Genomic DNA, 27,255 nt, shown 5'->3' on the forward strand with positions numbered 1-27,255 from the left:
CACATTGATGAAGCAATCTAAGGTAGATATTAGATCAGTTGTTTACATGTTACTAAAGGAGGATTCCAAGTCAGCTTTTAGTCTTAAGCGTATAAAAAAGTCATCATAGAATTGATAGATTCTTCATAATTATATAATCAAGAAGCATTTTAATATTTTAAAAATAAACTACATTAATTAATAATGATTTAGAGATAGAATTTATAGTTCTAGCTAATTTAAAAGCCAGATAATTATAATTTACTTTATTTGTATGCTGGTTACTTGTTCGACATTAGCTGACTGCGTTGTTGACATTTGTGACGTCACGGGTTACCATGGAGAGTGTAGCGTGATTATGGCGGCCTGTGTTAAATCTGTTAATCAAACACCCAGGTGTATTTCCTGTATTTCCTGGGCCGAGGACACAGTTGCTTATGCCGCCGATACGGGAATATTGCTGTTTGATCCTAAGGTAGGTTTAGAGAACGGTCTATCAAGTAATAATAGATATTCGTAGGCTGTAAGCTGTAGCCATTGCAAACTGGCTGACGGCTTCGTAGCCCAGATCATTGTAATTTCCATCTCATTTTGGGTTGATTTCCTGACCCTGTCTGCCCTTGTAAAGGATCCTTCAGGCTTTTTTATGAAATCAAAGGGATATTTCCTATCCCGTGTTTACAATGTGTATATTGGACAAGTGCTGATCACATGTCTGTTCAGTGAACAGTATTTGGTAAATTTGTATTGTATTACAGGGTTCGATTTTCGCACAGAAAAAATATGATTTCCTGTAGTAAATAACGTATATTCAATATATGCTTAGTTATAAATGGATTAATTACTCAAAAGTGTCCATAAAATATGCAATTTACAAATAGTGACACTTTTGAGTAATCACTCAATTTTTGATTAAGTATATTTTGAATATACAGTATATCAAATGTACGCTGGCATCACGAACTTCTGTTTATGTATGCTGGCATCACGAATTCTGTTTCATTGACTTTGTTGACATGTCAGTTCCATGTCGTTTAGTGAGGAAACCGAGTTATTTTCTTTCTCTAACCCCTTCCCCCTTCCTCAACATATCTGGCTAATTATTGCTTTCCCAGAATTTAAATAACCACCTAATTACTGTGCAAGAAGATGAAAACTGCAGGATTGCATTATTTCGGAGTAAATGGAGAGCGTGGTGTTGTAAACTATTACCAAAAATTTGATGATGCTCTTGTGTGATTTCTTCCATTATGGTATTTGTTGGAGCCCATGTAGATCAGCGGCCAGGTCCTCCAGCGTGCATAGAAAATGGACATTTCTTCCCATTTTCTAGCATTTCGTAAGACATGACCCCTGTACTACAAAAGAGCCTCAAATCCATTACGTAATACCACCACCTAACCTAAACGCCCTCACCTAACTTAACCTACAAACCTCAACCCTACTTAACTGGGGTGCTATTGCCACTGCAATCCCCCCCCCTTAGACTGCCATATTCTTAGCCTATCCTGTGTTTGATTCGTACCCGTTTCACTCATATTTTGTAAAGGAAAAATATTTTACAAGTAATAAGAAAGTTTACACTTCTTCTCGCAACGAATGACAATCTTCCCATGATAAATACTAACAGAAACAAATATAGCTTGACTCTACTTACATTATTTCAAGTCACCCAAGTTGGATTCTTTGGATAGCATCTTCTTGACAACGGACAACTTTATCTTTTTTTCTCATTAACCCTTTTACCGCCATGGACGTACCGGTACGTCCTTGCAAAAAATGCCATAAATTTTTTTTTTTCATATTTTTGGTAATTTTTTGAGAAAATTCAGGCATTTTCCAAGGGAATGAGACCAACTTGACCTCTCTATGACAAAAATTAAGGCTGTTAGAGCATTTAAAAAAAAAAAAAATATACTGCAAAATGTGCTGGGGATAAAATAACTCCCGGGGGGGTTAAGGGTTGGAAATTTCCAAAGAGCCTGGGGTTAAAAGGGTTAAGAGATTGAGTTAGTAAAGTGACCCTGTTTATATATATTTCAGTCAGGTGTAGATCTAAGATTTGACTTTCAACTTCAGGACAGCAATGTTGTTGGAGCATCACCCACCCAAAGGACACAAGGGTGAGATTACCTCAGTGCGGTGGATTCAGCCGAGCCCTTCAACTGGACAGACGTTGATCAGCACAGGATCTGATTCGCTGGCGGTAGTTTCGACCCTTAGTAATGAAGAAGTCGAAAGGGCTCCGTACGCTGAAATGCATTACAACTTTAGGTAAGATTAGTGCCTCGTATTTCATTCAAATGTCTACACTTGGAAATCTTGTTTTTCATCGTACAGTAGAACCTTCTTGCCTGCATTTAATCATAAAGTACCAGACTTGATTTTGATTCATTGTCATAATATGTAAGAGCAATAAATGCTTCCAACTTAAGCATTATTTTCTATGTTCTATATTCGGCTTTTACTTTGTCTAATTTCATTGATTTTTAAGACTGTGTTTTAGAAATACCAAAATTTAAATCACTTGAGCCATTTTATTTTGATATTTAGAAGAATGATACTTGAAAGTTTACCAAGGAGCCAAACATCCCTTCCAAAGGAGAATTCTTTAGAAACTTAAATCTTGTTAATTTCCATCTTTCTCCTTTTGAAAATTGACTATTGATTAAGTGCATCTCTGCTTGGTTTGATGGAGAGGAGGAGAAGAGGTCTTGATGGAAGGCAGTACTGTACCTTGTAATTTGTACCTTGAGGTAAAAAGTGTTGAACATAATTCAGCCATAGTTAAAAGCCCCTCGAGGAAGGAGTATCACTCGGTTCAAGCTGTGAGATGGCTATTGCTGGCATGATGAAACTAATTACAGTAGTCTGTTGTAGTATTGTTGTCTGGACACTGAAGATCAAGAGTTCTATTAACTTTCGATGGTCATAGAATGTAGAATTCCTCAAGAGTACAGTTTATGAGTGAGATGTTGCCAGTTTGTTACAACTGTGGTGATTAAAGGTAGGATCTGGATACTCACATAAGCCAAGGAAATGAATTGCTTGACTTTTTCATGAGTGAAATGAAGAAATGACAGAGGTAAGGTATAGAGAAATAAAGTGATATAGAGTAGAATCTGTCTACTGTGGCTATACAAATCCCATGATTAGTGACAATAATAAAAGCTTTAGAAGCCACCAAAAAGATACACAGCATTGGATGTTCATTTACAAGATCTATACTGTACCGGTGTTTGTTCCGTAACTGACATACAAACCACGCTGTTTAATAGGGGTTATTACTTTCGGCGTAGCTGAAATGACGAGCCATTAGAATTTTAACGAGGATTTACTAACCCACCGCTAGTTAGCGGGGGGTAGGGAGAGTAGCCTGCTAACCCCCCCCCCCCTCTCACACACACCTGTGCTTGAGCTCACTTTGCTCTCGGCTCGGGTGGTAGTCGGACGTGTCCGCTCTCACCCTCGCCTCTCTGACAGCCATTAATGTCTTTTTGATTTCTCTCCTACAGGTTTGTTTGTGAAGTTGGCCTCTGCGATCATGCGCAAATGTCCTGGATTACCCGACCGCCCTTGTGGTACATTTATGTCGGCGGTCGAGACGGACTCTCACTCCCTTGTCCTTCCTGTAGGGGCCAACGGTGTGATAGTAGTAATAAGTGTGGTGAGTGTTGGGAGTGGTCTACCTCCCAGTGGGAGAGGTTTTCTCAGCGACGGAAGAAGTCCAGGTGGGATATTTCTCCTTCGAAGATTTCTTTGAAAGGAGAAAAACCCAAGGACTCTTCTCCCGTTGCCCATTCCGAAGCTCCCACTCGATCGGTTTCTTCCGAGAAACCATCGAGTGGTAGCGTAGACCATGGTTCTGTTTCCCGATCTTGGGGTTCGAGAGATGGCATTGCCTCCCCTAGCGAGGCAGCTCCACCTCTTCCCCCGGGGGAGGATTTAAATTTAAATGTTAATGTAACTGATTTATTTCAGCTTTGGCCTTCCTTGGGGCTCGAAGGTTCGCCCTCCAAGGAAGCCTTGTTTGACATCATCCGGTTGGGTGCCGCTGTCAAGCAATTGCCTACGTTGGCAGAGGTTGATCCTCTGTCTATCGTCGACGTTGTGGTGGCAGAGGTATTCGATGCGGTATCTCCTAATACCTCTGCAACTGCTCAACCTGCTGTAGCTGAAGGCTTAGTTTCTCCCTCTGCTCAACCTTCGAGGGAGGAACTAAGTCCAACAGTCTCTCCTGCCGGTGATTCTCCCCCTCGGGGGAGTTCACTCATAGAGACTCCTCTTTGGAGGACTGCCGATGGTCAGCTTGCTGACCCAACGGCCCACAGAGGGCGCATACGTCGTAAGGCTCGCCTTCCTCTTCGTCGTAGAGGCCTTCCTTCACCTTATAAGGGTGTGAGGAAGCGCCTCTTCGGTTCGTCGTCATCGCCGCAGTCCGCCGCAGAGGAGCCCCGTCATCGATCTCCGATTGTTCCTGCTACAACCCTGGACCTCTCTGCAGATCGTTCGCGATCCCCTTCGGTGGAAGGTCGTCCTTACAAAGGACACGCCGACCTTCTACCAGTCAGACCTGCTGACCTGCTGTCGCTGTTCCTGGCTGCTGATGCGCTGTGGGCACCAACTAAACCTGTTTTTATAAAACAGGCACCGGTCCCTAAAGGGCAACAAGGCCGTACGTGCAAATTAGCGCTTACGTCCCTTACGCGCCATGCAAAACATGCCAACGTTCAGCTGACCTCTCTAAGGTTTCGGTGTTAGCGCTCAGGCGCTCTCCTACTGTTCCTGATATAGCGCGCCAGCGTGCACCTGCTACTGAGGTTCCTGATAAAGCGCGGCAGCATTCACCCGCGCGCCAACGCGCTACTACGTGCCCTCAACCTTTTGCGCCCACGATCTTCGGATCTGGGCGCAGTAGGGAAGTTTAGAACTTCCCCTACTTGCCGACGCTCTCCAACGCGCCAGCGCTCGCCGACGCGCCGTCTACCTTCACCTGCGCACCATCCCTTGCCAGCGCGCGACCTACAAGCGCCCACGAGGATGTGTACGCGCGCCCACGCCCATCCCCTCTTGATGTGCGCCCACCAGAGGCGCGCCAACGCAAGCATGTTACAGCTGCGCGCCCGCCCGCAAGAGATATCTCTCCTGCGCGCGTCCGCCCATCGACATCTAGAGCGCAAGATCTCTCGCCCGCACGAGCTCTTCATCCTGATCCTGCGCGCGCGAACATTCACCCACGCGCGCGCAAGCGTGCAATCTTATTCCTGCGCACTCTATGAAGTCTCCCGCGCGCGCCATCTCTCGTCCGTTCACCCGCGTGCACCCTCGCAATCGAGCGTGCCAGCAGTCTCCCGCGCGCGACCCCGGATATTCCGCATCGCGCGATAGCCAATACCTTCCCACGCGTGAGGCTGCAGGACAACTCGCGGTAAGGTCCCCCCCCCCCCCCCCCCCCCCCCCCCCCGCAAGCACTAAACAGCGCTCTCGCCGGTAGGGGGGAAGGTTCCAGAAAGGTCCAGGGACATTTCTTCCTTATCTTCTTTTTCCTTACAGGCTAACCCCCCTATGGAAACTCCTCCCAGGGATCCGTCGATTCCTGTCCCTCCAGAGGGAGTGTCTGGCAGCGCAGCTGTCAGCCGGCAGCCCTGGTTTTGGGCTCTAATCAGAGCGGTAGCACAGGCTTTCAAGCCTGTTCTCTCTGAGTTGGGCCACAAATCCTTGGCTGCATCTACTCCCCTGAAGAGGAAAAGAGGAGTTTCGGACGCTGTAACTTCTCCAAGGACGAAGCTGTCTCCTCGTAAGTCTTCGAGGCAGGCCCCCTCCCCCCCAGAGTTTTCTCCCTCCCCTTCGGACGAGGACTTCCCGTCCTCAGGGGAGTCATGAGAGGCGAGACGTTCCCCTACCGCACCATTGAGGGAAACCCAACCTCGCGCTGAAAAGTCTTCTCGGGTAGGGGCGGAGAAGAGCCTACCTCCATCGTTATTGGAGTCCTGCATCCCTCCCAGGAGGGAGTCGAAGGACTCCAAGACAGTACCGAAGTCCTCATCAAGACTTAGACCAGAGCCAGCCAGTCACTCGGAGAACGTCCGTGAGTCTCCCCAAGAAGAGCCTTTGAGGACAGGAGACTTCGCTACTAGTCCTTCCGGAGGAGAGCTGCAGGAGTCAGAACATGTATTTTGGCAGGTTCTGACCCTTATGAGGACTCTCAATGGGTTTGCGGACCCAGAGATCCCTCCTCGAGAGGGCAAAGACACGGTCTTGGACCGAGTATTTGGGACTCACAAACCCTCTAAGGCCAGTGCAGCTTTGCCCTGGTCTCAGGGGGTTAAGAGTACCAGGGACAAGATCGCGGTCCAGCTCTCTGAGCTAGCCTCCTCCAGCCGATCCAGTGCTGGCAACAAGCTTCTCCCACCTCCTCGTGTACAGCAGAGGAGGTACTTCTAGATCTTAGAGGAGCCTTGTTTAGCTCTTCCTCTTCACCATTCCTTGGAAGAGCTTACCAGGGGAGTCCCTCTTGAGAGACTCTCCAACCGGCAGGTCTCATTCTCGGTGACTGAGATCCTTAATCAGGAAAAGGTTGCGAAGTGTGCCATGCAGGCCGCTTCGTGGCTGGATATCTGGTTAGGGACCTTAGGTATCCTGATACGTTCGGAGGATTTATCCAAAGAACGTACCAGGAAAGCTATGGAGACCTTTTTACTCTCAGGCACTCGCACGATCGAGTTTCTGGCCCACCAAGTCTCAAACTTGTGGGCAAACACCATCCTGAAACGTCGGGATGCGGTGTCTGAGAGGTTCCATCAGAAGGTCTCTAGCACCGAGATAAGCAGGCTCAGACATTCTTCCGTGATGGGAACGAACCTGTTTGAGCCTAAGGACGTGGAGCATGCTGCTGAGAGGCGTAGGAAGTCCCACCAAGACTCCCTCCTACATAGGGCTTTAACATCCAACACCTATAAGCCTCCAGCACCCCAGCAACCCCGTCCTACCAAGACCACAAAACCGACAACGGCAGCGAAGATAGTGGTGTCTAAGCCCTTTCCTGTCAAGGACAGGAAAGGCAAGAAGCCCTCCAGGGGAGGGAAGAATCCTAGAGGGAGCAGCCGAGGCCGCAAACGCTAGGATTGGCAGTCCCCCTGCATGTCCACCAGTGGGGGGATGCCTTCAAAGTTGCGCAGACAGGTGGCAGCAACTCGGGGCCAATTCCTGGACGATTTCCGTAATCAGTCAGGGATATCACGTCCCGTTCACAACATCTCTACCTCCCCTGACGATGAATCCAGTGTCATTGAGCTCCCTTGCCATGGGATCAGCAAGGGAGCAGGCCCTTCGGGCAGAAGTCCAGACCATGTTGAAGAAGGGCGCTCTCCAGGAGGTCCTCGACGGGTCCATAGGCTTCTTCAGTCGACTTTCTTGTAAAGAAGGCGTCTGGAGGCTGGAGGCCAGTCATCGACCTCTCGGCTCTGAACAAGTTTGTCAAGCAAACTTGTTCAGAGCCGAGAGGTCGATGACTGGCCTCCAGCCTCCAGACGCCTTCTTTACAAGAAAGTCGACTGAAGAAGCCTATGGACCCGTCGAGGACCTCCTGGAGAGCGCCCTTCTTCAATATGGTCTGGACTTCTGCCCGAAGGGCCTGCTCCGTTCAGCTTGGAGACTGCAGACACGGTCAGACTTGCAGTGAGACCTCAAGACTGATCTGAACGACGCATACTTCCAGATCCCAATCCATCCGTCTTTAAGGAAGTACTTAAGATTCAGCCTAGACAACAAGGAGTACCAGTTCAAGGTGCTGTGTTTCGGTCTCTCCACAGCACCACAGGTTTCCATCAGAGTGTTCACCCTAATATCATCGTGGGCACACAGGATCGGCATCCGTCTCCTCCGTTATCTGGACGACTGGCTGATTCTAGCAGACTCGGAGTCATCCCTTCTTCAACACCGAGACAAACTTCTGGGACTTTGCCAAGATCTGGGGATCATGGTAAATCTCAAGAAGTCCTCTCTGCTTCCAACTCAAAGACTGGTACAGTATACCTAGGCATGATTATAGACACCAATCTCCATAAAGCCTTTCCATCAGACGACAGGATAGCAAGGCTGAGGAAGGTCGCAAGCCCTTTTCTCAGACGAGAAGAGCTTCCAGCCCAATCGTGGTTACGTCTCCTCGGTCACCTCTCATCTTTGGCTCGTCTAGTTCCCAACGGTCGCCTCAGGATGAGATCCCTCCAGTGGCGACTCATGTCCCGGTGGAATCAAGGTTGCGATTCCCCGGACGTCATGATCCCTTTGGGACCTGCGGAACGGACGGACCTCCAGTGGGGGGTGACAGACGAGAACCTACGAAGAGGAGTGGACCTTCTCGTCCTCCCCCGGATTTGATGCTGTTTTCGGACGCCTCAAAGAAAGGGTGGGTGTCCCACGTTCTACACCACAGGACCTCAGGCCTGTGGTCAGAATCAGAAAAGTGCCTCCATATAAATCTTCTAGAGATGAAGGCCGTTTTCTTGGCCCTTCAGCAGTTCCAACAATACCTGGCGGGTCACTCTGTGGTGGTGATGAGCGACAACACCTCAGTAGTGGCTTATATCAACAAGCAAGGAGGTACCTTTTCGAAGCAGCTATCCCCTCTTGCAGTAGAGATACTGAGATGGACCGAAGTCCACTCGATTCCACTATCGGCACGCTCCATTCCACTATCGGCACGCTCCATTCCAGGCAAGAGAATGTGCTCGCCGACAATCTGAGCAGAGCGTCTCAGATAGGGAGTACCGAGTGGTCTTTGGATCCTCTAGTAGCCAACAAAGTCCTGACTTTGTGGGGTTCCCCGACTGTGGATCTGTTCGCGACAGTGTTGAACTTCAAGCTTCCACTATACTGCTCCCCAGTCCGGGACCCCAAGGCGTTCTGGCAAGATGCCTTCCAACAACGGTGGGACAACATCGACGTGTACGCCTCTCCCCCGTTCTGTCTGATGGGAAGGTTGCTCAACAAGACCAGAATATCGGTCAGTCTTTCAATGACCCTCATAGCTCCGCTATGGCATCACGCGGAATGGTTTCCGGACCTTCTGCAACTCCGAGAGAACTCCCTCCACGACACAATCTACTCAGACAACCACATGCCAACATCTTCCACAAAGCCGTAGCTTCGCTTCGACTTCACGCCTGGAGACTATCCAGCATCTCCTCGCTGAGAGAGGATTTTTGCAACAAGTTGCGATTAGGTTGTCTGGACATCTTCGAAAATCATCCTCATCTCTACCAGGCAAAGTGGAAAGTCTTCTGTGGTTGGTGTCGTGGAAGTGGTATCTCTCCACTCGATGCAACTATTCCAACAATAGCGGAGTTCCTCGTGTATTTGCGGGAAGAAATGTGCCTTTCAGTCTCGGCGGTGAAAGGCTATCGCTCAGCCTTAAGTCTAACCTTCAGGCTCAAAGGAATGGACACTTTCACTACTCATACGTAGTTATGAACTTACCTGCCCTCAGTCGGAAGGGAGACCTCCTCCATGGAACGTGGTTCGAGTTCTCAGGTCTCCTAAGAGACCTCTCTACGAACTATTATGCCAGACTTCAGATCGCCACCTAATTTGAAAGACGGTGTTCTGTTCCTACTAGCTTTGGCTTCGGCCAAGCGAGTCAGTGAACTTCATGGTCTCTCGTATGACATCGCCCATTCAAGGGGATGGGGGGAGGTAACGTTCAAATTCGTCCCTGAGTTTATTGTTAATACTCAGAATCCAGGGGGTGCCGGACCCTCGGTTCGACTCCTTCCAGATTTCGAGTCATCGTTCTGTAACAGATGACCCAGACCATCTCCTACTGTATCCAGTAAGGAGTCTGAGGCTATATCTCAAAAGAACGGCTGCAGTCCGTCCTCAAGTGCAAGCATTGTTTGTTAGCACTGGGAGGACTAAGAGGAGGGTCACCAAGAATACCATTTCGGCATGGATTCGTAGGGTGATCCATCTGTTCCTGAATCCAGACCCCCCTCCGTCACGTCGCCCTAGAGCACATGATGTCACTGGCCTTCAAGAAGAATTTCTCAGTGACGCAGGTTCTTCAGGCTGGGGTGTGGAATTGTCAGACGATCTTCACAGCCCACTACCTGCAAGACGTTACCCACAGGAGGCTCAATACATTCTCTATCGGCCCTGTGGTGGCTGCACAACAGCTGGTTTAGTACCTCAGGCTCCTTAGTGGACAAGTAGCAGAAGGTTGAGGGCATTGTTACCCGGTCTTAGTGTGCATGAATGAAAAGGTTTGTCTGGCCCTTATTCTTTTCTTCATCTTCCCTTCTCTTGGGGAAAGCAGCATCCTGGGTTCTCTGCACAGCTGACCTCAAACCATTGCAGGTAAACCATGTTTCCTTGTGTTCCTAGTATTAAGCTAATACTGTCACGTCCCCATACCCTGACGAGGTGGTATTGGGAGAGTCCTAGCCTAAAGTTTCCATTTAAAGGACTACAGGTCAAGTTCCTTGGATGAGTCACACTTTGTTATACCTTCACACACAACTTGCGTAGGCCTCAGACCTTGCGTAGCAAGGTTCCAGCGAGGTGCAGGGACTCCTTATTGTTGAGTGTCAAATAATGAGTCCCCGGCCAAAGCCAAAAGCCAGTACCGGCTGGGACTTTCCACCCTTCCTATTGGGTGAGTCACCCCTATTAAATAGCGTGGTTTGTATGTCAGTTACGGAACAAATGACAAATTCGTAGATAATTTGTATTTTTCCTCACTATACAAACCTTAGCTATTTGATCAAACTTGCCCGCCAGCCATATCCCCCTTGAAGTCCTACCTCCAAGCAAAGTGAGCTCAAGCACAGGTGTGTGTGTGAGGGGGGGGGGAAGAAGCAAGCTACCCTCCCTTTCCCCCCCCCTCCCCGCTAACTAGTGGCGGGGTAGTAAACCCTCGTTAAAATTCTAATGGCTCGACATTTCAGCTACGCCGAAAGTAATAACCCCTATTAAATAGCTAAGGTTTGTATAGTTAGGAAAAATACAAAATATCTACGAATTTGTCATTTTATTATGAAAATATCATTTTACATCCTTTCCTTGTGTTACTTGTGTTGCTTGTGTATTCTCGTATGGAATCCCAACGTCGTCATCCTGGGCCCAAGGCCGGTAAGTCATGCGGGGCTTGGCTTTCTAAGCCGGATGTCGACCCGCACACGTTGAGCTCCTCGTGTAGAGGCAGGGTGTCCTCGCCTGCCTCCACGTGTCTGGAGTGTGCGTCCTGGCCGGAGCTGCAGTGGACCTTGTATGCAACAAAGAAGAAAAAGGCGTCGAAGCGGTCTCCAAGGAAGCCAGGTATCAGCTCGCCGTTGACGTCGCCTTCAGCTCCTTCGGAGAGAGGTTCTCCTTCCCCTTCCCCTACCCAGAGTAGGGGACGAGGTAAGTCCGTTGCGGGGAAACGGCCCATTGCCGTTCCCCATGAGTCTGATGTCATTGATCCTAATTGTATTGTTCCTACGCAGATGAGTGGGGAGTCTGCTAGCGTGACGGAAGTGTGTTCCGTAGATGAGGTTCTGTTGCCCGCAGGACCAGTCTCGAGTGAAGACCTGGTGTGGGGGAGGTCAGGAACAACTCCATCCCCTCCATCGTGGCAGTGCTTTTCAAGAACAGCGGTTTCCAGGGGCGGGCTAGACAGAGAAAGGCAAGCCACGTGCTCTTCGGACCCCGACTCCATTGTGTGGACGGTGCCAAGGACGCCCTTCAGGTCACCCATGCGGCAAGAGGAGGAGTTTTCTGGCTGGTTTGCCACACGTGGGGCACTACGCACTCCCTCGGCGCCTTTGGCTTCTCTGCCGCCGGACTTCATGCAGCCCATCACCCCGGTAGCACAATTACAAGCCCCTAGGTTGGTGGCAGAAGACACAGAGGACTCCGATAACTCCTCTTCCTCTTCATCTACCTCGGATGTTTTCTCGTCCTCCAGCTCGTCATCGTCGGAGGATTCCAGCGGCCGGGAGATGAGAAAGAAGAGGAAGAGGTCTAAGAGGAAGAAGTCGAGCTCAAACGCAGGCCCTTCGAGGAAGAAGGCCAAGGTTACGAGGAGGAAGAACAAGAAGAGGAGTTCTTCCAGGAAGAAGTGGGTTAAAGTGGCTTTTCTCCCTTGCGGGTCGAACAGGGCTCTTGCCGCTCCAGTGCCTGCCTTGGTGGCCGCTGGAGCCGCTTCTGCGCCCTTGCCCAGTGTCTCTTCGGCTCCGTTCACGCGTTGGATGCACCCGTTGGCACACTTTAACTTTCACCTTGCCCTTGCCCAGCAAGTCACCGGCTCCATCTGTTCAGCGAAGGCAGCCGCTGGCTCGGCCTGGCAGCATGGTGCCCACGTCCAAAGTCTCACCGGCTCCATCCAGGCATCGGATGCAGCCGCTAGCACAACAGGACAGTTACTTTCCACGGATTCCCCTGGGAGGGGGTAGATCCATGACGGCTACCTCCGCCCCGGCGGCTCTATCCGTGATGGAGGCAGCCGCTCCGTCGAGCCAGCCGGAGGTAAGGGATACGGCCGCCCCCACGGGTTCATCCGTGATCAAGGATACAGCCGACACAGAGGATCAAGAAGATCCCCGTACACCCCTCCAGCAGGAAGCTTCTCAGGGTGAAGTGGGGATCCCAGTCTCTACAGTCAGGACCCTCTGCTTCGGCCTGTCTACGGCTCCTCAGGTGTTCACGAGGATGTTTACCGTGGTTTCAGCCTGGGCACACAAGCAGGACATCAGGCTGATCAGGTATCTCGACGACTGGTTGCTGCTTTCAGCCTCAGAGGCAGCCTTAAAGGAGCAGGGGGCAAAGCTGTTACAGTTTTGCAGAGAACTTGGGGTTACCATCAATTTAGAGAAGTCCCTGTTAGTCTCCACCACCTGGATGACGTACCTAGGCATAGTCCTGGACTCCCAGTTAGCGAGGGTATTCCCCTCTCAAGAGAGGCTGGACAATCTGGATCATGTGATACGACCATTCCTAACAAATGCACCAAGGAGAGCCAAGGATTGGCAGAGACTCGTGAGCCACCTGGTCTTGCTGGAGAAGCTAGTTCCTCAGGGGGGGCTCAAGCTGAGGCCGGTCCAGTGGAATCTGAAGGACCTTTGGTCACCGGGAGACCCGCCTCAGGACTTAGTCAGGATGACTCCGGCCTCCAGGAACATGCCCCTCTGATGGTCCTACAGGGCAAACACCCTACGGGGGATGCCGTTCGCGTCCGCTCCTCCGGAGATGTTGCTCTTCACGGACGCGTCAAATGAGGGTTGGGGAGCCCATCTGCTCGAAGAGACAGCAGAGGGAAAGCGGTCCCCGGAGGAGAAGCTCCTCCACATAAACCTGCTCGAGCTTCTGGCGGCTCAAAAGGCCCTCGCAATATTCGCCCATCGCCTTCAGGGAAACACAAAAGCCCTCATGTGCGACAACGCCACCGTGATGGCCTACATAAAGAAACAAGGAAGATTGAAGTCAAGGGAGCTGTGCGATCTCACGTCTCAGATCCTGGAATGGGCCGAGAGGAATCACATCATTCTCACAGCCAGGTTCATTCCGGGGAAGAGAAACATTCTAGCCGACGGCCTCAGCAGGGCAGGGCAAGTAGTGGGGTCGGAGTGGTCCCTACACCCGCAAGTGGCCCAGAAGGTCCTCCAGTTGTGGGGCTCACCGGTGATAGACCTGTTCACCACGAGGCTCAACACTCAGCTCCCCCTGTTCTGTTCTCCTGTGCCAGACCCGGCAGCATCATTCGAGGACGCCTTCCAGCACTTGTGGGATGAACTCGACGTGTATGCCTTTCCCCCAATCAAGGGCTACAAGGACGACTTTGGTAGCGCCCTGGTGGCCAGAGAGGGAGTGGTTCGTGGATCTACAGGACCTGGCCACCCTTCCTCCGTGGCCCCTGCCAATAAGCGAAGATCTGCTGCACCAGCCCCACTTTCGAAGGTTTCACGAAAACCCTCAGTGCCTTCAGCTACACGCGTGGAGGTCATCGAGCATCTATTAAGGAAAGAAGGATACTCGGAGAAGACAGCTTCGAGGATGTCAGCGTATCTTCGGAAGTCCTCGAGCGTGGTGTACCTGGCCAAGTGGGCCACGTTTGTGAATTGGTGTGCCACACAGAATCTGAGACCTCTGGATGCATCAGTCCACAAGATTGCAGACTTCCTGGTCCACCTGAGGGACGACCTGGGGGTCTCCATCCCTGCCATCAAGGGGGTCCGAGCGGCTCTGGGTCAGGTATTTCAACTCGGAGGCATCGACCTGGGGGCCTCTCGCCAGATTTCCATGCTCATCAGAAGTTTCAAGCAATCTTTTTCCCCCCGCGCCTCTCGGGTCCCGCAGTGGGATGTGGTCAAAGTTCTCAAGGTTTTGACAAGGCCTCCCTTCGTACCCCTCAAGGATATCCTGGATAAAGACCTCACCCTCAAGACAGTGTTCTTACTAGCTCTAGCCTCAGCCAAGAGTGTGAGTGAGCTCCACGGCTTGTTGTTCGAGGTCTCGCACTCGAAAGGATGGAAGGACCTGTCCTTTAAGTTTCTGCCTGAATTTGTGGCCAAGACTCAGAACCCGGCCATTGCAGACCCGAGGTTCGAGGGGTTCTCGGTCCCGGCGATCCCTCACTTAGACAACCTGGAAGACTTGCTCCTGTGCCCAGTGAGAACAGTCAGGAAATACCTTAGCAGGACAGCCAGACTCCGGCCGGCCATCAAAAGTCTGTTTGTCTCCTCAGGCCAAGTAAAGAGGGTGGTGTCAAAGAACACGATCTCCTTCTGGGTTCGGCAAGTCATCAAGAGAGCTTACGACAGTGAGGGGTCTGCAGTCCCTGGTACCCCGCGACCCCATGATATTAGAGGTCTTAGCACTTCTTTGCCATTTGACAGCAACATGGCAGTAGGTCAAATCATGCGGGCAGGCACATGGTCCAGGCAGTCCACCTTTACGGCCCACTACCTGAAAGACTGCACGAGGAAGTCCCTGGACTCCTTCTCCATTGGACCAGTGATTTCCGCCATGCAACAAGTTTAAAGCTAAAAGCCCCGGGTAGCCCGAGGGAAGTAATTGCAAGCGACACAAGTTTCCTCCTTACTCCCCTTCCTTGCTACCCTTTTTCCCTTTCCTTTCCTCCTCCCATGTGAGAGATGGATGTTGTGGAAGCCCATGTCCGGATTATGCATAAAAGTGAGTTATACAAACAGGTAGACTTTAATGTGCTTCCCCCGACTCTCCTACCCTGTCCGTTGTGTCGTCTGGACCTAGCCTCCTATCTAGGTCCCGTGTCCTGGAATGGTAGTGGTGGGTCTTCCAGCCTGTAAGTCCACCCCGCCTCCTAAAGTGTAAGTCTCCTAAGGAAGTAGTTCGAGGTAAGTACTCCGTGTTGGAACAAATCACAAATCTTAAGTAATTTGTATTTTTCCCAACAGTACTTACCTCGAACTACTTTCGGGTTATTGCCCACCCATCCTGCCCCGGGTGCCTTACAGGAGTTCGAAGTAGTACCTAACATATGCTTACTGGGGACACAGACCTAGTAGCGCACTCTTGCGCGCTGACCCCATGTCGCCTCAGGGCGAGTGTCCATCCGCCACGGAGGGACCCGACAAGGGAAAACGGAGATGGGGGGAACTGCACAAAATTCTTGGTCGTTTAGGGAGGAGATCCCAGATACTCCTAAGAAAGTAGTTCGAGGTAAGTACTGTTAGGAAAAATACAAATGACTTAAAATTTGTGATTTTAGACGTTCTAATGATAACCGCGTGTAATTTCGAGTACTATATTCAAAATAAAAAATGTTGATAACATGCAATTTATGGAAGCATAAAGTATTGTTGTTATAGAGAAGTATTGTCAATTGACTGTATAATGCGAGAAACTTGGCACCATTTAGCAATGTCCAGCTGGCGTTGTTTTACCTGGTTCCTCTTACCTTGAGGTATGGCATAAGTTTTTCAATGCTGAATTTGAGAAAGGTAAAATTGGTTGCCGTTATTATAATTGTTAGGCAGTAATTTATTAGTAGAGTTTTTAATGTCTCTCGGTGTACTATTTTTTTGGTCGTAAGTTTTAATGAAATGACTTGAATCTTTTAGTCTGTAATCTGCCCACGCATGCTTAACTGACCTGCTAGGTGAACCCCAGATCTGTCAGAATCGAGAGCTGTGCGAGAGAGATTTCCATCGCATTAAGGTCAGGCAATTTGCTTCTATAGTTTCTCGCCAGGTGTGTTGTGGAGACAGTGGGACGAATGCGATTGTCGGAGTAGAAAGGGGCAAGGGAGTTTTTGCCTCGTCTTCCTTTAGCAATATTACAAGGCATTTCTTCCATCTTGTTCAGTCTCGCAAATGTTCCTTCAGACTGTGCTTTCAGGAGTAACACCAATGCCCTAATTTCATATAGATATGCATTTTAACATTTTCAAATCATTCCAGTTGCATAATCTTTATTCCTTTCATAAAATTTGGGGTTAAGCGGCCGAAGGTGAATAAAATGCTCCGAAAGTAATTCCTTATCTTCTAGACTATTTCTTTGCAAAAAAGTTCCTATTGGTATTATGTGCAAGATATAAAAAATTATATGCATTCTGTTACTACAGATTCAGTGACAGTTTTGTGTTTATCCCTATATGAAATCTCCTCCTGAGATGGCTTCCCAATGTGGCTTCTCAATATTATCTAGTTAACCCAATGACTATAATTCAATTTCACCAAACGCAGAGTTTAAACGTACTACTAATGTTGATAACCTTGAACAGGCTCAAGTAAATTTCTTGAAAGGTTTTGTGAAATTAGTTAAAGTGTCGCTAGTTTTATCATTCTTTCAACTTGTTTTAAATTGTCATGACTTGTCAGTATAGAGGTACTGTGGGCAAATATTACCAAAATAATTTAGAACCAGTATTAATCATTAAATCAATATTAAAAAGAATGCGATATTGATTTTGCCTTAGGTTTTTTTGTCGGTTCGTAACGTACATCGCTCTCCTTGAGCAATAAAAACAGTTTTATACAACATTCTCAAGTCCCAGTAAAGAAATTCCTGGGAAGTACTATTAGTAATTCACAAGAAGCCTTATTTAAATATCTTTTTTTTTAAATGGTATCAGGTTTTAAGGACTGTATTTTTTCAGAACATGTTAGGGGGAAGACCTTTGTCAGTTTCATATTGGAACCCACTAGCAATTAGTGTCGCTTGTTACCAAACTTTGTCCTATTGCCTTTAGCTATGATGTTCGTCTAGGTATACGACAGCATTATCCTAGCCATTCTCAAAGTCCTGGAACAAATATTCATTCTGAATGTCCAGAGGTTTTGAATCTGAATTTAAGGAATTAGTCACAGTGGTATTTTGAACAGTAGTCGCTAATTTAGTATCAAATTTTTAATATCCCTCGGTGTAATATTTCTGTTTTTGAAACATTTTAGACATTGAAATTCTCGATCTACCCATGCATGCTTTACTGACCCGCCAGGTAACCCAATTTTAATGTCCCTTAGTATGTTGAGCATTCATTTTTCCATCTCCGATCTGTTATGTCTTTGGTCTACTCCGAAACTTAATTAATAAAAGATTGCAACAAAATTCTCGCATTTGGAGATCTTTAATCTATCCACGCATGCTTAACTGACCTGCCAGGTGACTCCCAGATCTGTCAGAATCGAGAGCTGTCCAAGAGAAATTTCCATCGCATTAAGGTCAGGCAATTGCTTGAGTAGTTTCTTGCTAGGTGCGTTGTGAAGACAGAGGGACGAGTATGAATGAGGCTGTCGGAAGAGTAGAAAAGGAACAAGGAGGGGGACTTGAAAGGCCTTAACCATGGTGCTTTCAGTGTTCCTCTTGCTGTGAACTATATGCATTTCTTCTCTTTTAACTGTTGAGATTCAAGGCCCCAAATTATTACTCTATGACTATTTCATCTATTTAAAGTTCCATCTCCTAGGGGTGGTATAGTGGCGTAAATTTACCTTGTGAGGTGTACTGTATGCATAATTAAGGGTCTGTAGGAACCCATTGGCCCCTATTTGCTTTTATTTTTTAGTCTTGCGTCAAATACAGTTTCATTTCTTGCACCTTAATGTCCAACCTCTGCTAGAACTAGTTACTATGGTAGATTTGTTGTTAATAATGTCCTTTAGTAATTTGAGCTGTCATTTTTCCATCCTCGATATGTTATATATCTTTGGTCTGGTCCGAATCTTGCCTAAACCGAGGATAATAAGATTCCTTTGGAAGTTTGTGATCCATTAACGCATGCTGTACTGACCTGCCAGGTGAACCCCATATCTGTCAGAATCGAGAGAGATTTCCATCGCATTAGGTCAGGCAAATGCTTCTATAGCTTCTTGCCAGGTGCTTTGGGGAGACAATCGGTCGTGTGTGGACGTGGTTGTCGGAAAAACAACAGTTTGTAGGTTTTTTTTTTTAAGCATTAAGTGGGAAATGAGTTTTTTTTTTGGGGGGGGTGAAGAAGTTGACAATTTTCGACAAGTTTACGCTTCTCTGTACAACATTTTTTTGCTTGATAACTTTATTCACATATGCTAGTTACTAAATATTAAGCATTTTGATAATTATACCATTGATTTTATTATAAACCCTTTTTTTTAAACTCCCTCGTTCTCCGCAGATTTTCCTTGGCGGCGTTGACAAGAAGACCCAGTTCTGGCGTTTCTTCTTAGGTAACCTCGCTTCTGGCGGTGCTGCCGGTGCAACCTCCCTCTGCTTTGTGTATCCTCTTGACTTCGCTCGAACCAGGTGAGAATTTGCGGAATCCGTTCAGCGTTGAGGCGGGTTTTACACGGTCGAACGATTCGTCGGACCTACTGGTCAAACGGTTCGATGAGTTGGGCTTGTGAAAATGTTCGGTAACCAAATACCCCGTTTACACATTCGAACATCACTGCAAGCACTTGTCTGTTATGAACCGTTCGCCCGTGTAAACTCCGCTTAAGACATTGGAATGTCCTAGTTTGTTAGTGATATGCTATTTTCCCTGTTGGAGCCCCTGGGCTTATAGCATTGTGCTTTTCCAACTAGGGTTGTAGCTTGGCAATTAAAATAATAATAATGCCGTTACTTATACCAGAGGTGGCCAACCTATGGCGCATGCGCCAACAGTGACGCATTGCACGATTACAAGTGGCGCACTATACCCCAGAGATGATAAAAGAAAAAAAAAATATACCGGCTCAAAAAAAATAATACTGATTTCTAGAAAAAATCCCAAAAGAATTTAAGGGGACGATCTGCTATGTCCTACATTTTTATTCTTAATACACCATTGCTATATAGGTTTCAGAGTTTAGAGATATATAATACCTTCATCATATACAAGTTTCAAGTCTTGATCCAAATTTTTTCATTAGCAAAAATCATGATTTTCAAAATAAATTGAGGTACAATTTTCTCCACTAATGACACCAATTGTAATGAAATTCATACCATCAAATTCCTTTAGAAACCGAATAATTCTGTCGACCAGATTGTCGATTCTCCTTTTTTTTTAATGAATTTTTTCTTATTTTTCCTCGTTCAGATGAAAAATAATCATGAGAAGAAATTGGTGCATGGGAAACTAATGTTTGGCCACCCCTGTTTTATTCTATTGCTTTTAAATGTTCTCAGTAGAGACTACGGCTTGTATCCAAAGATTTTAATGGTCATGGTTGCCTTTTTAGAAAATATTTAGAGTCTTCGAGTACTTTAGTCTAGGTTAAATTAAGCAAGATTATAATAAGATTTTATTCGGTGCTGTTTTGGTGTGCGATTTCAAAGTAGTTTTTTTACTTTGGTTTACGGTCTCGCCAGATAGCGATTTCACTTCACGGTTAAACAAGAACCATTAGATTTTCCAGGAATAATTATCTGAGAAATGATAATCATTCATTGATGTTAGCATGCACAGCTCAACATTACCCATTGCCAGTTCGTACGGAGCTTCATGTTTTTCTTTTTTCGCGAACAAATCAAGAACAGTTCGATTTTCTAGGTTTTTTTTTTTTTTTTTTTTTTTTACCTATTAAAAATATTGAGTTTTAATACCAAAGCATAAATGGTATCATATACCAAAGCCTATTATTCTTCTTAGCCTCATTAAAAGTTTTATATTAACCTAGTAAAGCTATCAAGATATTTTTTAGTTTTACGACATGGTACTTTCTATTGTCTATATTTGAAGATTGTCTTCAGGTTATTAGTGACTAAACGAAACTTCTCTCCGTAGGTTGGCTGCCGATATTGGCAAGGGCCCCGAACAGAGAGAATTCAAGGGACTTGGCGACTGCCTCGTCAGAATTGCCAAGGCCGACGGCATCAGCGGTCTCTACCGTGGCTTCGGAGTGTCCGTCCAGGGCATCATCATCTACCGCGCCGCCTTCTTCGGTCTCTACGACACCGCCAAGGGCATGATTCCAGGCAATGTCGGCATCCTCATCTCCTGGGCCATCGCCCAGACCGTCACCACCATCTCCGGCATCATCTCCTATCCCTTCGACACCGTGCGTAGGCGCATGATGATGCAGTCCGACCGCAAGGGCGCCGACATCATGTACAAGAACACCATCGACTGCTGGAGGAAGATCGCAGCCCAGGAGGGCGGCTCCGCCTTCTCCAACGTCCTCAGAGGTACCGGCGGCGCCCTCGTCCTCGTCATGTACGACAAGATCCAGCTCCTCCTCTTCGGCACCAAGTCCGGCGGCGGAGAGTAAGGCCCGGCCGGTTTTCCCGACCCTGGTGCTTCGCATCGCCGGGACATCTGGGTGTAAAGAGGGAATGTCGTGATGAGGGAGGGGGGGGGGTGCGCGATACAAGCCTCCGGGCTGGTAGGGGAGGGAGCGACCTGCCCTGTAGTAAGAAAGTCTGTACAAATTATGAAGCTTGTTCGCTTCCTCTCCGAACCCGGCAATGGGGGGAGAGGGGTTGTATAGTCTTTTTATTTACTTGGTGTTGTTGGAGATATAATAAGATAACTATGGAAAAAAAAAAAATGACCTCAATTCAGTGTCTATATTTTCTATATAATTTAAAAAAAAATGGGATGCGTCGTGTGTACAGTCTCGTTAATGCCATCATTGCCTGCATCAAAAAAAGAGCTGTTTGTGAAATAGAAAAATGAATAATGGCAACTCCATTCCTGTATTAAATTAAACATAAGTCTAATAAAAAGAGAAAAAAAATGAAATTTTGTCAAAGTTTCATTTTTCATCTTAGATTTAAGTTGTGGGTTTGGAAAGGGATTTTTTGTTCCTATACGTACAAAGTTTCGACCTTTAATAGTATTAAAGCCTTGTTCTAAGGTTGTCACAAACTTGGTCATTCAAAGAAGTGGACACAGATGAGTAACTCCTTCATATATGTATCATGTTTTAATGTTACTTTCTATTCCACTGTCTTGGATTAGAGTTCTCTTGCTTGAGGGTACACTCAGGCACACTATTCTATCTTGGTTTTCTTTCTCTTTGGTTAAAGTTTTCATAGTTTATATAGGAGATATTTAATGTTCTGAAAATAATTTTCCTAGTTTCCTTTCCTCACTGGGCTATTTTCCATGTTGGTGCCCCTGGCCTTATAGCATCCTGCTTTTCCAACTAGGGTTGTAGTTTAGCAATTAATACTATCAACTGAAATTGCATGTAAAGATTGGGTCATGTATCGGTTTAGTGAGGTTGGTGTTAAGGTATGGACATGAGTCAGGGTATAACTATGAAATCACCACCAACAGATTTAGTAAATTTCAGAACAAAGGCCTCAGAAGAGTTAAATGGCAGGACAGGATTAGGAAACGGATTTTGAAGCAAAGCGAAAAATCTATTTTTGGGTGAGATAGCCATGTTGTCCTGATGGAAGCTTCCTATAGACAGCTTTCTGAGTGATAATTGTCTACAGTGATACTCCCAGAGAATTGACCATAGGTCTCCAGATCTCTAACTCCTGGCATGAGTATCCTTAACATTATCCTTAAGGATATTGCATATATCAGGGGACGTATATCTTGATAAGACACGTGGCAATTTTCACCCTGAATAGTTTTCGCTTTGAGGGGGAAGAGTGGCGAAATCAAAGGGGAGCCGTTATCAAGGTTACCCTTCCTCCCCTACTATTACAGGGCCCAAAATGGCGGCTCATTCCTTATTCAGTAGCGCTTTCGCACAGTGTATCTCCCTGCTTATCTAGTGTTCTAGACCGCTATTTTGAGGAGTTTAACATTCATTCTCCAGCATCTTCTGCCTTTGGAAAGTTGCGTATAAAATCTTTCCTGTGTATATTTTCAAGCTCCCTTCTCAGTGGAATTAGCATAATTTTAGCCAGTAACCGGAGGCGCCATTTTGAATGCTTTCATTCATCATACATGCCTTATTTAGCAGAACGACATTCCCGGTATTTAGCTTTAATGAATTATAGCTATTCAGGCAGAATTATTCTAGTGAAGATGAGATCATGCACGTATTTTTCCTCTTCCTTAAATGTATCGATCGTATACGTTAGTCTCGGTGATGTAACGTAGCAAAGATCTCGCCCTGTGCTAGGCTAACCTAGCCTACGCGCTTTATTATACTTTCATACATCCCGTTTACCCTTGCGTATCGTTTTATCCGTTCAATAGGAGATAGTGTATCCTAAAATTAATTATAATTCGACACTAGTCTTAGAGATTTAAGGGTAAAACCTCCTTCCCTCAGTGCCGCCATTAGGCGACAACCCTATCTTGGTCTTGCCATAGAGTAGTATACTCTGGCTTGACTAGGCTAGTGTTTTTCTGTCTTCCCCCTTGCTGGCGCGTATCCCGGCTTGGTTTTACGACAGTAACTCAAGAGTATTTAGTCTTTATGCCGACAACTTGGCTGCTGCGGGAGTAGTCACTCCCCTGCTGGTTTACAGTTGCAGGCATAGGAAGCCTAGCTTCCCTAGCCCACATCTGAGGTGGTAGTACGATGCCGCCACCTTCTCCCTTGTGGTCTAGAAGACAAGTCTTGTTTTGGCAAGGTCCTGGGCTGAAGAATCTATGTCCTCCTGCCGGCCAGGACGGCGCCGATACTGAAACGATGTTTTTGCGACTGGAAATGGCCGGCAATCCTGGACGGCGCCGATACCGAAACGATGTTTTTTTGCGACTGGAAATGGCCGGCAATCCTGGACGGCGCCGATACCGAAACGATGTTTTTTTGCGACTGGAAATGGCCGGCAATCCTGGACGGCGCCGATACCGAAACGATGTTTTTTTGCGACTGGAAATGGCCGGCAATCCTGGACGGCGCCGATACCGAAACGATGTTTTTTTGCGACTGGAAATGGCCGGCAATCCTGGACGGCGCCGATACCGAAACGATGTTTTTTTGCGACTGGAAATGGCCGGCAATCCTGGACGGCGCCGATACCGAAACGATGTTTTTTTGCGACTGGAAATGGCCGGCAATCCTGGACGGCGCCGATACCGAAACGATGTTTTTTTGCGACTGGAAATGGCCGGCAATCCTGGACGGCGCCGATACCGAAACGATGTTTTTTTGCGACTGGAAATGGCCGGCAATCCTGGACGGCGCCGATACCGAAACGATGTTTTTTTGCGACTGGAAATGGCCGGCAATCCTGGACGGCGCCGATACCGAAACGATGTTTTTTTGCGACTGGAAATGGCCGGCAATCCTGGACGGCGCCGATACCGAAACGATGTTTTTTTGCGACTGGAAATGGCCGGCAATCCTGGACGGCGCCGATACCGAAACGATGTTTTTTTGCGACTGGAAATGGCCGGCAATCCTGGACGGCGCCGATACCGAAACGATGTTTTTTTGCGACTGGAAATGGCCGGCAATCCTGGACGGCGCCGATACCGAAACGATGTTTTTTGCGACTGGAAATGGCCGGCAATCCTGGACGGCGCCGATATTATTATTATTATTATTACTTACTAAGCTACAACCCTAGTTGGAAAAGCAGTATGCTATAAGCCCAGGGGCTCCAACAGGGAAAATAGCTCAGTGCGGAAAGGAAAAAAGGAAAATAAAATATTCTAAGAAGAGTAACAACAATAAATATCTCCTATATAAACTATAAAAACTTCAACAAAACAAGAGGAAGAGAAATAAGATAGGAGAGTGTGCTCGAGTGTACCCTCAAGCAAGAGAACTCTAACCCAAGACAGTGAAAGGCCATGGTACAGAGGCTATGGCACTACCCAAGACTAGAGAACAGTGGTTTGATTTTGGAGTGTCCTTCTCCTAGAAGAGCTGCTTACCATAGCTAAAGAGTCTCTTCTACCCTTACCAAGAGGAAAGTGGCACTGAACAATTACAGTGCAGTAACCCCTTGGGTGATGAAGAATTGATTGGTAACCTGTGTTGTCAGGTGTATGAGGATAGAGGAGAATATGTAAAGAATATGCCAGACTATTCAGTGTGTATGTAGGCAAAGGGAAAATGAACCGTAACCAGAGAGGAGGGTCCAATGTAGTACTGTCTGGCCAGTCAAAAGACCCCATAACTCTCTAGCGGTAGTATCTCAACGGGTGGCTGGTGCCCTGGCCAACCTACTACGATGTTTTTTGCGACTGGAAATGGCCGGCAATCCTGGACGGCGCCGATACCGAAACGATGTTTTTGCGACTGGAAATGGCCGGCAATCCTGGACGGCGCCGATACCGAAACGATGTTTTTGCGACTGGAAATGGCCGGCAATCCTGCCGCCTTCTCCCGACCCTTTCCCTGCCCCTCTCTGTCCTTTAGCGATAGCCTAGCCATCGCATGTCTTTGGCCGATGTCCTACAATCTCCCCGCTTGCCAGATAGACTGTGGCGCCGGCCGGGCCACTATAACCTTCCCCATACGGACGTAAGGCTTCGGGAAAGGTTGTGACTGCTGCCGGTGGGAGACCCTTTGTCTTTTGAGTGTTCTTCAGTCCTCCCTTGGACTGCCATCCACATCCCTGAAACCGGCAATAGCCGGCAGCAGATCTTGTGGCTGGGTGGAAGCTAGAATGATACATTCCCCCCTTCCATTTGAACCCTTATTCGGGAGGAAGGCAGTAAGGATAAGAACACATACACCCTTATTTATTGTACTAAACAATATTAATAAGACAGCCCTTCTTTACATTCTTTCTGTCGGCTGGTGCCGTCAGGTACTAACCTATAGACCGGTGCTGCCAGGTGCTAGCCTAGCAACAGATTACTTGAGTGCCATATGTGGATGAGATCATGGTGATAATTGGAGATTATTTCGGGCATGCTTTTTCGCGCTCCACAAGAGATTAGTTCAAACTTCCATCTGGGCTTAAGGCACTAGAAAATATTGGAAGGCACAGGCCTACATGGTTGAGTACTGGGCTATATTATTGGAGATCTAAATTAGTTCAGGATAAGACTGGCGAAAACTATCAGTCCATTTACGTCAGAAGGTGTTGGAGGAGGAGAGATAAATCTCAAATTGATGTAGACTTGGAACAGGATACTGACATAGGTTTGCTTAATGTCCATAGGTTATTTTCATAATAGTAATTTGTTCCAACATGAATACTTACCTCGAACTACTTTCTTAGGAGTTACCTGTAATCTCCTCTCTACCGACCAGAGTTTTGTGTAGTATACCCTAAAACCCGTTTTCTATGGAGGGCTATCTCGTGCGTAAGAGAACGTGCCCCGAGGGTAGCTTTTGCGCTAGGTCGAGGTCCGCCTGGGTCGTGAGCGCCAGTAAGTTCTCTGGTCGCGACTTGTCACCACGTCGCTCTCGTTCTCTCTCGACCCTTTGTGTGCGCCGCTGTGTCCCATGTGTTTACTGCGTGGTAACTTGTGCTTATCCCTTGTGTTCCTGTGTGTTCACTTCCCTTCCTTGTGCTTCCCCAGTGTATTCCTTTGATTCCCTGCTTTCCTGTGTCTTGCGTTTGTGCGTTATGGACCAGATCCGCCGTTGTCCTGGGCCTAGAGCCGGAAAATCGTGTGGAGCGTTCCTCTCCAAACCTGAAGTGGACCCTCACTCCCTTTGCTCTTCCTGTAGGGGCAAAGTTTGTTCGTCTTCGGGTACGTGCCTCGAGTGTGTTGGTTGGAGGGATATTCAGTGGGTGCGTTACGGCAAGAAGAAGAAGAAATCGTCAAAGCGTTCACCCAGGAAAGCTAGTGTTTCTTCGCCGCTACCGTCGCCCAGTGAACGGTCCGACGGGGCTTCTGTCTCGCCTTCCCCTACCCAGAGTAGGGAACGAGGTAAGTCCATCGTGGAGAAAGAACCGAGCGTTCTTCCCCAGGAGTCTGGTGAATGTGAAGGGGGGGTTGCGGGGCCTTCTCGGGCTAGTGGGGAGCCCGGTAGTGCTGTGTCAGGGAGCTCTGGAGACTCGGCCCTTGTGCTTGGGGGGCACGTTTCTTCCGATGACCCCTTGTGGTGTAGCAACTTTGTTTCTGTGTCTTCGCCCCCTTCGTGGGCCTGTGTTTCAGGTTCTTCGGCAGGCGGCGACAACCAGGGTAAGTTAGGTTCCGCAGGGAGTGATGCCTTCGGATGGAAGCTTCCTAAGACACCAGGTAGGTCCCCTATGCGGATGGAAGAGGGCCTGGATTCCTGGTTCCCTAGTGTTGGGCGCCAACCCTCGTTTCCAACCCCTCTCACGGAAGTTCCTGAAGCCTTCCTGCAACCCTCTACCTCGGGTACACAACGAGTCGCGAAGTCCCCCGCGGTCCCCGCTCCCGCCCGCCGTACGGTAGGTACAGTGACGTCGGGCTCTTCGGAGGAGTCTTTCTCGTCAGGAGAAGAAGCCAGGAGGAAACATCGGCGTCGGAGGGAGCGGTCCAGGAGCAGGCGTTCCCGCTCAAGATCACGTTCCAGGTACAGCAGGAGGCGCTCCCGTTCTCCACGAAGGAAACACAGGAGGAGTAGGTCACCCGATGGCGATTGGGTTTTCGTACCCCGTAAGTCGGAGACACAGTGTTCCCCGGACCGGCGGTCCAGGGATTTCTCGCCAAGGAGACCATCCTCCAAGCATGGTTATGACCCTCGCAGGGAGAAACGCGAGAAGGCCTCTGCAGGCAGGCGTAAGACCGCGAAGCCTCCGGTTCACCCCGCCCAGCGGGGGGAACCGCACTTCCTTATGGGCAGCCTGGCCGAACCAGCCCAGCTGGTGCGGCCCTCGGACCTTAAGGAACGGTTCCCGCTGTCGGGTCAGCCCACGGGATCCGCGTCCTCGTCCCCCAGGGAACATGATCGGACACTAGTCCTCGCCGCTTCGGCGATACCTGTCCTAACCCCCGCCCCTGGTGCGGAGACCTCCGCCGGGGAGGACCAGTACCTCTGCAGGGGAGTGCCTGTTGTGCCAGGACCA

The 27,255-nt window shown here is 48.0% G+C and overlaps 1 protein-coding gene and 1 long non-coding RNA gene across 2 annotated transcripts in view; both read left to right on the top strand.

Annotated features, from left to right (window-relative positions):
* The first annotated feature begins 316 nt into the window (after nt 1-316).
* LOC137635411 (uncharacterized) overlaps nt 317-27,255 on the top strand; it is a 68,268-nt gene continuing 41,329 nt past the window's right edge. Inside the window, exons 1-2 of the long non-coding RNA XR_011042670.1 lie at nt 317-454; nt 2,059-2,253. This is a non-coding gene — a long non-coding RNA (uncharacterized lncRNA). The remainder of the gene's footprint in view (nt 455-2,058; nt 2,254-27,255) is intronic.
* LOC137635410 (ADP/ATP translocase 3-like) lies at nt 15,579-21,139 on the top strand. The gene is made up of 3 exons (XM_068367886.1): nt 15,579-15,651; nt 18,564-18,714; nt 20,183-21,139. Exons 1-3 carry the CDS (start codon nt 15,579-15,581, stop codon nt 20,664-20,666), a joined length of 708 nt encoding a protein of 235 aa, XP_068223987.1. The 3' UTR covers nt 20,667-21,139.

The sequence above is a fragment of the Palaemon carinicauda genome, unplaced genomic scaffold (genome assembly GCF_036898095.1).
Source record: "Palaemon carinicauda isolate YSFRI2023 unplaced genomic scaffold, ASM3689809v2 scaffold121, whole genome shotgun sequence".
NCBI classification, from domain to species: domain Eukaryota; kingdom Metazoa; phylum Arthropoda; class Malacostraca; order Decapoda; family Palaemonidae; genus Palaemon; species Palaemon carinicauda.

What these genes read in the sequence shown, in the direction of transcription:
- LOC137635410 (XM_068367886.1), top strand. Translation starts at nt 15,579, where the DNA reads ATGGGGGGAACTGCACAAAATTCTTGGTCGTTTAGGGAGGAGATCCCA. An exon ending in TCCTAAGAAAGTAGTTCGAG is followed by an intron (nt 15,652 to 18,563) that starts GTAAGTACTGTT and finishes AAACCCTTTTTT; the next exon opens with TTAAACTCCCTCGTTCTCCG. An exon ending in CTTGACTTCGCTCGAACCAG is followed by an intron (nt 18,715 to 20,182) that starts GTGAGAATTTGC and finishes TTCTCTCCGTAG; the next exon opens with GTTGGCTGCCGATATTGGCA.